The sequence below is a fragment of the Peromyscus leucopus genome, chromosome 12, assembly GCF_004664715.2.
Source record: "Peromyscus leucopus breed LL Stock chromosome 12, UCI_PerLeu_2.1, whole genome shotgun sequence".
NCBI classification, from domain to species: Eukaryota; Metazoa; Chordata; class Mammalia; order Rodentia; family Cricetidae; genus Peromyscus; species Peromyscus leucopus.
Genome location: NC_051073.1, coordinates 9,647,678 through 9,657,196, shown reverse-complemented (window position 1 = coordinate 9,657,196; position 9,519 = coordinate 9,647,678). Strand labels below are relative to the sequence as shown.

The 9,519-nt window shown below is 35.4% G+C and overlaps 1 protein-coding gene across 1 annotated transcript; it reads right to left on the bottom strand.

The window, feature by feature from the left end:
* Window positions 1-8,507: 8,507 nt before the first annotated feature.
* On the bottom strand, window positions 8,508-8,808 carry LOC114698373 (keratin-associated protein 19-3-like). The gene has a single exon (XM_028877025.2). The coding sequence runs from the start codon at window positions 8,777-8,779 to the stop codon at window positions 8,525-8,527; it is 255 nt and encodes an 84-aa protein (XP_028732858.1). The 5' UTR covers window positions 8,780-8,808; the 3' UTR covers window positions 8,508-8,524.
* Between the last annotated feature and the right edge of the window lie 711 nt (window positions 8,809-9,519).

Below are 9,519 nucleotides of genomic sequence, written 5' to 3'. Positions count from 1 at the left end.
TCCTTAGGGCCATAGTGGGGTTTTTATGCCAAATATAAAAAGTGGTTTGATAATTGTGATAAATATGAAAAGTGGATAAGCTAAAGTTGATAAGATACAAGCCTTGGAAAGACTTAAAAGAAAACAAGAAAAAACTGCATGATGAAACTGAAAAGGTGCAAGCCCAGGTTGTTAGAAAACCAACTTTAGTTCTTTAGTTTATCCAGTTACTATATAAGAACTACCAGCAGATGATAGGAAATCCAAGGTAATGAAAAAGCTGAATAGAATCCTATGGAAATATTAGATTTGAGGAGATTTAAGGAAGCAGTCATTTCATATGTTATGCATTCAGCCTATGTGAAGCCCATGGTAGGGCAACTCAGAACACAATTAGCCCCTGAGACTGGGAAGCTTTGTAAACAACAATATTAGAGGCTTGTCCTCAATTTTAATGACAAACATGATAGGAAGAGGAAGCGAGGTCCATTGAACAATGAAATAGTTCTATAAGTATTAATATCTCCCCAAATCAGTCACTGGTGAAGATCAATAGGCTGAGATACAAAGCCAGCTTGAATTTGATGACCACACCTTGGTTTTATGTCTTTTAGCAGCTTTAAATGGTTGGAACAAGGTTAAACAATCAGAAAAGAGGTTTGAGTCATTTAATAAAATTATATAAGGCCCCAAAGAAGTCTTCACTGATTTTTTTTCTTGCAAATGCTTATGTCAGCTATAAATAGAATAGTATCAGACTCAGAAGTCAGACAAATATTAATTGAATCTTTGGCTTCTGAAAATGCTAATTCAGAATGTAAAAGGGTGTTTAGTCCTTTAAAGGCAAGATCAGCATCAATAGATGAATGGATTAGAAATGTAGCTGATATTGAATCCAATGTTTATAATGCTACTCTGATAGGAGAAGTAATTTCTAAAAGTTTTAATAAAAATGAAAAAGTTAAATGTTTTAATTGTAGTAAACAAGGTTATTTGAAAAGGGACTGTAGGACAGGCATTCCTAGAAACAACATTCTATCTAGAGATAATACAAAACTAAGGCCACAGACTTATGGAGTATGTAGAAAGTATGACAAAGGCTTGCATTGAACAAATGAGTGTAAATCAACAAGGGACAAGCAAGGTAACCCTTTGCCATAAGGAAATGCCCTAAGGGGCTTCCTACAGCCCCCAATTTCAAATTTTATCCAATCATTCCTTGTCAGTATTGGAGAAACTCATCCACAGAGCAGTTAAAAGACTTATTGCCTGTTAAAAATAACATTGCTCTGAGTGTAATCAAGGACAGAACAGCTTTAGTAGATAAAAAAATAATCATGAAAGACCAGAAAACAGGTATTTTGACATACTGCTATAACTGATCAGAGACCAAAGCTAAAATTACAAATAAATGGCATTGAATTTGAATGTTTGGTATGCACAAGAGTAGATATAAACATAATTTCACCAAAATCTCGGCATCCACATTGGCCTCTTAAGGAGGTAAATATTCAGCTTCTAGGGAATGGAATTTTATCTCAGGTAAAACAAAACACAAGATGGGTCAAGTGTATAGGGCCAGGTGGGCAAATAGGAAAATTAAAGCCATGCATGGGTAATATATTCATGAATTTATGGGGATGCGGTGTGTTGCAGCAATGGAAAACACAAATTAACATTCACAAATCTCAGAAACAAACCATAAAATAAAGAATGATTCTGAGAAAAATATTAAAATGTATTGTCAATAACAGTTGCCAACTGTTCAGGTTATATATAAGCAGGCACAACAGCTGCTGATCTTTCAAAGGTACCAACAGCTCTACCTTTAAAATGTTTAACTGACAAACCTGTCTGGGTGGAACAATAACCTTTGGCATCAGAAAAATTACAGGCACTAGAACAGATGGAACAGGAGCAGCTAAATGCTCAACATATTGAAAAATTAACAAGTCCTTGGAATTCTCCTGTATTAGTTATTTAAAAAAAAATCTGGGAAATGGAGAATGATAACAGATCTAAGAGCTATTAGTAAGGTGACCCAACCAATGCTCTCTTTATAGCCTGGAAATCCTTCACCTTCCTTATGACTTAAGTGATGGTCTATTATAGTGATTGATTTAAAAGACTGTTTTTTTCTACTATACCATTACAAGAACAGGATAAAAAAATTGCCTTCACAGCACCTGCTTATAATAATGCGCAACCTGTTAAAAGGTTTCAGTGTAATGTTTTCCCCAGGTATGTTAAACAGCCCCACTTTGTGTCAATATTTTGTACAACAGACATTAGACATAATTCATAAACAGTTTCCTCAATCGAAAATGTATCATCATATGGGTGATATCTTACTAACTGACTCAGATGCAGCTACCTTAGAAAAAAAATGTTTGATGAAGTAAAGAGAATTTTGCCTGGTTGGGGATTACAAATTGCTCCTAAAACACACAAAGAGGAGATTCTATCAGTTATCTAGGATAAAAGATAGGCTTACAGGAAATTTGATCACAGAAAGTAAAATATCAGGACAAATCCATTACAAACTCTTAATGATTTTTAAAAGTTGCTGAGAGATAGGAACTGGCTCGAGGCCATAACTGGATTAACTACCCAAGAGCTAAGTAATTTATTTCAAAACTTGCAAGGTGATAAAGATTTGAATAGTCCAAGAAAATATTAAGCTGAGGATGAGGGAGAAGTGGCTCTGGTAGAAAAGAAATGATAGAATGCACGTGTGGATCACTTGGATCCAAAGATTGTATTTTACTCATTTTACCATCCACTCATTCTCTCACAGGATTTCTTATGCAGAGAGAAGATATCTTAGAGTGATATTTTTAGCACACCTGTGTAGAAAAGCTCTCTAAATTGATCCTGAAAGGAAACTTGAGACTTCATCAATTATCAGGAATACACTCAGCAGAAATTGTGGTAACTTTTACTAATGCTGAAATTGCCTCATTATTGGCAGAATATGAACACTGGCAAAGAGCTTGCAGTAATTTTTTGGGAGAAATTAACAACAAATGTCTCAAAAGCAAAATACTTCAGTTTATAAAAAGAACTAATTGGATTCTCCATCATATAGTAAAAGGGACACCAATTTCCAGAGCCCCTACATTCTATATTGATGCAAATAAGTTAGGAAAGGCTGGTTATAAGTCAGGAAAAAAATAAGTAAAGTGACCCAAAGCCTTTATGATTCAGTTAAAAAATCAGAGCTGTATACCAGTCTTATGAGTATTATGGTAGATGTTCATGAGTCTCTTAATATAGTTACTGACTCTCAGTATGAAGAAAGAGTTCTTTTACATATCAAAACCACTGAACTTATTCTAGATTATTCAGAATTAACTTCACTATTTATTCAACTACAACAAGTAATCAAGAAAAGAACTCAAAATTGTATATAACTGATATCAGATCCCTCATGGATCTACCATGCCCTCTAGCATAAGGTAATGATAAAAATCAATGAGTGACTACTTTAAGTTCTGAAAAGACTGACTCTGTAATTACATATTTATTAGAAGTTATGGCTTTTATGGGGATACCAGTACAAATTAAAGCTGAAAAATGCTTCAGCATATGTAATACTACAGGATAAGCAATAAAGATCTAATCTACTTTAAAAGATATGCTGAACAAACACAAAAGGGTAATAAAGACCCCCCAGAGATAGATTACACAGTGCTTTATTAACCTTAAATTTTGTAAATGCTAATGAAAAAGGAATAACACCTTGAGGAGAGACATTGTATAATAGGAAAACTGCTGAGCTAAATTAGCTTGTATATTTTAAAGATGTGTTGACCTCAGAATGGAAACAGGGATATGTGTTACTCTGACAAAGAGATTTTGCCTTTGTTTCCACAAGAGAAGAAAAGCTGTGGATACCATCAAGATTAATAAAGATTAGATTCAAACAAGAGAGATCTCCTGAATAAGGAGAGGCAATTGTTCACCAGATAGCTTGGTCATTCAGTCCAAACTAACTTATAAAAACTAACAAATGTCTTTCATTACATTAGGTACACAAAAAATAAAAATAATAATATTTTCAAATGATAATTTACAAAAGGTACACTTGCCTTACTGACAAATTAAAATAAGTTTTCTTTAGCCTGTGTCTTAATTCTATGTTAGAATATTCGACTGTAGGTTGCCACATGGCCCATGCCATCTTGGATATCATCATTCAAGTTTTTTTCTTAAAGAAAAAGGCCTTTTTTATTGTTTGATATTAAAAACACAGTTAAGAGATTTAAAATATTTTAAGTAAATTCAAAGGGTTACTACTATTTTCTAAATCTCTAAGAGTTAGAGGGATTTGGATCTAAGATAAAATATTTGGATAGGGCAGTCGTAGTCCACACCTTTAATCCCAGCAGAAACAGGTGGATCTCTATAAATTAGTTGTTTTTTTAAAATTCTAGAGTTATCATCAACAAGGTGGTGGTAGGGCATACCTTTAATCCCACTACCCAAGGGCAACATTCACAGCTTCTAATTGGTATGTTTGCATGCTAGAGAAATCACATACCATATTTACAGATGATTATAAAAACCCTCTACGAGGTTACTAGAAAGGCAGCTAATTTCCAATGGGAACAGGAATGAACATCAGCTTTGCAAATGCCCGTAAGTTCTTCATGCATGCAACCCTGACCAATATTGAGCCAAATGACACCCTATTTATGGATATCACATTTATTAGTGAATTGGCAACTGAGGACTCTTCATAAAGCAAAAGGTAGTCCACCAACATTTGCCTGATGGCTTATATTACAAATGCTTCCCATATATGAAGCATAAATACTCTGTTTTTGAAAAATAAATCTAGAAATTTTAAGCAGCATGGAGAACTTTATATTCAGTCATTGCCAACCACACTATGGTCATAAGGGCAACCCTTACAATGATGGATTGGATCCATTCTAAGGCAGAGTCCTTCACATGCTTAGCCATGGAAGGAAAGGTAATTTAGTGGAATTGGATCCTATCTGAATTCTTTCATTACCATGGTATGGTAGCAAAGGGGTCTGTGCCTCCCCACAATGAGGAAATAACTCAGTTGCCCATAATTCCAATCCTTAAAATGCTTACTCCTCTCCCAAAAGAATCACTTATTGGACTGTGGGGGCCAATAGAATAGTCACAATTTTTGGTTAATGCAAGGTTTATTGATGGTTCATCAACCACTGATGAAACCAAAACTATTGGCAAGCAACAGCCTATAAACTTGGGGATAGAATGGCCAATACTGAGGAAGGAACCACAAAATCAGCAGCACTATTGGCTATAAGACAACTAGGAAAGTAAAAGGAAAATCTCCATCTTCTCTAATTCATGGTGCGTGTGCAGTAGTAGAGCCATATGGTCATCAAAATGGAAAACCACTAACTGGCAGATAAATGGCAAAGATAACTGGTCATAGTAGGCATGAATAGAAATGGCAAGATCTAGTAAAACTTAACAAAGACATCAAATTTTGTGTAACTAATACAGACAAAACATCTGAAAATAATAAAATAGTGGATAAATTGGCATCATGAATATTAAAATTTGTTAGATGTGGTAGTTTGAATGTATTTGCCCCCCATAATTATATAGAGTGTGGCACTATTAGGAGGTGTGGCTTTGTTGGAGGAAATGGGGTGGGCTTTGAGGTTTCCTATGCTCAAGATACTGCCTAGTAAGTCAGTCGACTTCCTGCTGCATGCAGAAATGTAGTACTCTCAGCTCCAGCATGACATCTGCCTGCATGCCTCCATACCTTGCTGCCCACTGTCACAATGATAACAGACTCCATCTCTGAAACTGTAAGCAAGACACACCAATTAAATGTTTTCTTTTAAGAATTTCCGTGGTCATGGTGTTTTTTCACAACCACAGCAAACCTAACCAGGAAACCATAAAAATTAAAATTCAGAATAAATCAGCAAGAATGATATATTACATATTTGAAAAATGTGAATGTTTACCCCAATGCTAAAAAAAATAAAAGGAAATGGAGAACCAAATTAAACCAGGATAACAAACCAGAATAACTATTATAAGGGATCCATTGTGAGTTAGTGGTTCACACCTTTAATCGTAGCACATGGGAAGCACGTGCCTTTAATCCCTATGCTTGAAAGGCAGAGGCAGGCAAATAAGAATTACAGTGATTTAAATTTAAAAGCTGCTTGAAAAATGCAGGCTGAAATTCAAAGTGAATATTCTTTGTGATCCAAAAATAAATACACTTAAACCTTGAATTTATATATAAAGAGAAAGAAGAATATGAGTATATTTATCCACACATACTAAGGTATATTTAGTTTCAATTTCTCAAAATAACTTTTAATTGAAACATAAAACTTTTTCTGTTGCCCAAGAACATTTTGCTCTAGGAAGGATGTAACCTGCCAAAAAAAAAAAAAAAAGGAACCCCACAGAGTTAGGTTTGGGGCAGGGTTTTGCTTTTATCTTTCCAGTAGAATAAAAAGTATCCAACTAAAGAATCTAGAGACCACTGGTAAGTGAAACATCTGAAGAAAAAGGACAAGTCATCAAGAGAAAATAACCCAAGAAAAAGAATAAATTGGCCAAGTGGCATTGCCCACCACCAGCTGACCAGCTGAAATTCTGGCTCAGAGCCGCAGAGTGGCACCGGCTCACAGGCCACATCTTGCCTGAGCAGTTGTACCTTCCTGCCCGGCAATCACCCAATGTGGACAGGAGGCAAGGAAGATGGGTGGGGTGCTCCCTTCTTTCTTTCCTCCACATGGCTGGTCCTCTCATGGCAGTTTCCCCAATACTTCTCTCTGCTCCCCTCTACAGATTTAAGTGGCAAATGGTCTTTATGTGGCCCCCATTTAAAAAATATTAAAGCTGGCTTTGAGCTCAGAGCATAGATTTCTCCTTCTCTAAACCTGTGCATGCTTATTAAACAAAAATTCAAAATCTCTGTCTCATACCAGAAGAGCCACCTGGTATGGGACAGAGGAAAACCAAAAATAAGAGATTATTCTATTGTCATTAATTTCATAATTTTTTGGTTTTCATTTGACTCTCTAAAACTTTTTGTTTCTATTTAGACAAAAATGGAAATGTTGTGGGGTATTTGATCATACTGTGAACCTCAAGATTGCATTATTTACTGAAAAAAAAAAAACCTGTTTCTAGCTGCGGTGTGGCTCAACCCTAGCACACACCTGTAACCCAAGAGCTTTCTGCTAATTGTGAACAGGAATAAATAAAGTCTACCATAGGTCAAGAGGTGGAATAAGCAACTGGTTGACAGGGAGTGAACAATGGAATACCATAGAGAATAAGAGAGTGGGGAGTACACATAGAGAGACGCACAGGAAGTAGAAAGGAGGGACATTCAATTTAATGTGCTCTTATTTGGATGGCATCAGTGGAGGAAGAAGGTCAGCTGGATGCTTTCTCTACCTCTCTGAGCTAGCAGGCTTGCACCCCAGCATCTCACTCCCAAGTCTTTATTGATAAAATCAAACAATTGAGATTTAGTCAAAAACAACATACTGTCATATTTTATAGTAAGACATTTTTCAGTTTAAAATATATAGAGTATTCCACATTTTATTTATCTCAAAAAAAAACAGCAAAAAGACAAAACTGTTGGAGTTGACCAGTTATAGAATTTAAACTTAAAATTATATTTTGAGAGAATTTCTAATGGTAGATTTAATTTCTATATGAGATTTAAAATTATTCAAATTACTTAATTTTGAATCATGTAATACACTTCACTTAATAGAATCATATATATATATATATATATATATCTGTAATAAAATGTTTTTCACTTTTGTTTTAGGAAAAAATTTTACTTTGAAATGCTTGTTTTCTTTCTCTACTTTGATCTATTTTAAGCACATGTAAAAAGAATTGATGAAAACAAGTTATGTCCATCTCCCAGATTACCAACTTATAACCTATTTAAAATAGAAAGCCACATTGGACTGTCTCAATAAATGCTTCTTGAATCCTTGGATATAGAATTATTACATTTTGAAGGAAATAGAAGCAAAGGAATTTGTGGATAAGAGTAATTAAAAGGACAAAGACAATCGATAAGCAGAAGAGAACAAAGAAAGAAGGTGCAGGGGAAACAGATGGGAAAGATAAAAACAGGTAGAGGAAGGGTTCATTAAATCAACATTTGTTGAACATTTCACCTATAGGAAAAAGACAACATAGCTGGTTACTAAATTAATAAATCCAACAAAACTATGTTTTGTTAAAGAATTGAAGTTCAAGGCAAATGAACTTTGTCAGAAAAAGTTCATTATTAAAGTTTGTGAGAACTTAATAGCATTCCATCCAGTATAGAGGTGGATCTCTGAAGATCAACATACAGAAATTCAGACTTTATCTAGTATTATCCACATTATTTACAGAAACAAGGTGATTCATGGGAAGCAAAATTATGGAGACAGAATAAGGAAAGCATTCAGGTCACAGAATAAAGGTCCTTAGAAAAATCAAGGTATCATAGAAGACAAATCCATAGGTTATAGATTCAAATATTTATTCAGTAGAAGCTGGAAAACCCATATCCTCCACAGCATGAAGGGCGGCAGCATCCATATCCATAGCCTCCGTAGCCAGAGCCATATCCGTAGCCTCCATAGCCAGAGCCATATCCATAGCCTCCATAACGACAGCCACAGCCTAGTCTGCGGATGCTGTTACATCCACAGCCATAGCCTCCATAGCCATAGCCCAGGCCCCCGAAGCCTCCATAGCCATAGCCCAGGCCTCCGTAGTAGCCACTGTAGTAACTCATAGTGTCGGGAGTGGTAGGTTTTGTTTGCAACTGCAGGACAATTTTGTGAGTTCAACTGCACAAGGCCATTTATATATACTTGGAGAAACCACACCTCTGAATGTAATTCATAAAAACTATTCATTAAAATTGAAAACTATGTGAACAATCTTGTTTCTTAGGATTCAACCCTATCCTCTTCGTGTTTGTATGAGTAGTGATTTAAAGGCTCTGCAATGTTTGATGTTCTGCTTCATTTGTATGCCTAGAAAAATGCTTTGCCTCTAATTAAAAAAAAATGCCGTGCTGTTTATAGTCCCCATGCATGCTTGAGTTGCTCAGTTTCAAACTCTGCAATAAAATGCTTTGCTGAAAATACTGAAATGACATCTCATAAGGTTGCATTTATCCTCCAACTTCACCCTTCTTTTGACATTCCATAGTTGAAGATCATTTTCCTAAGCCAAGTAGGTGCGCCACCATTATTTTGCCAAGAATCCACACACACTGAATCATAACTGTTGAAATGCTAGTCCCAATTAAAAGATGACAATAAGCTATGATGTGCATCCTAATGCCATGCATTCTGAAGTCAGCTGAGAACCACATTGTGTCATGCCATGATCATATCTAAGCTTCTCTAAATAACCACAGATGGAAATCAATGGGACTCCTGAAGTGTCATGTCTCCCATATAGTCCGCTTGGTAAACATCACTAAACAGAGAAACAGAAATCCCTGTTAGTCTCATTTATATAGAT

Coding starts and splice junctions, on each gene's coding strand:
- LOC114698373 (XM_028877025.2), bottom strand. CDS start 8,779: ATGAGTTACTACAGTGGCTACTACGGAGGCCTGGGCTATGGCTATGGA.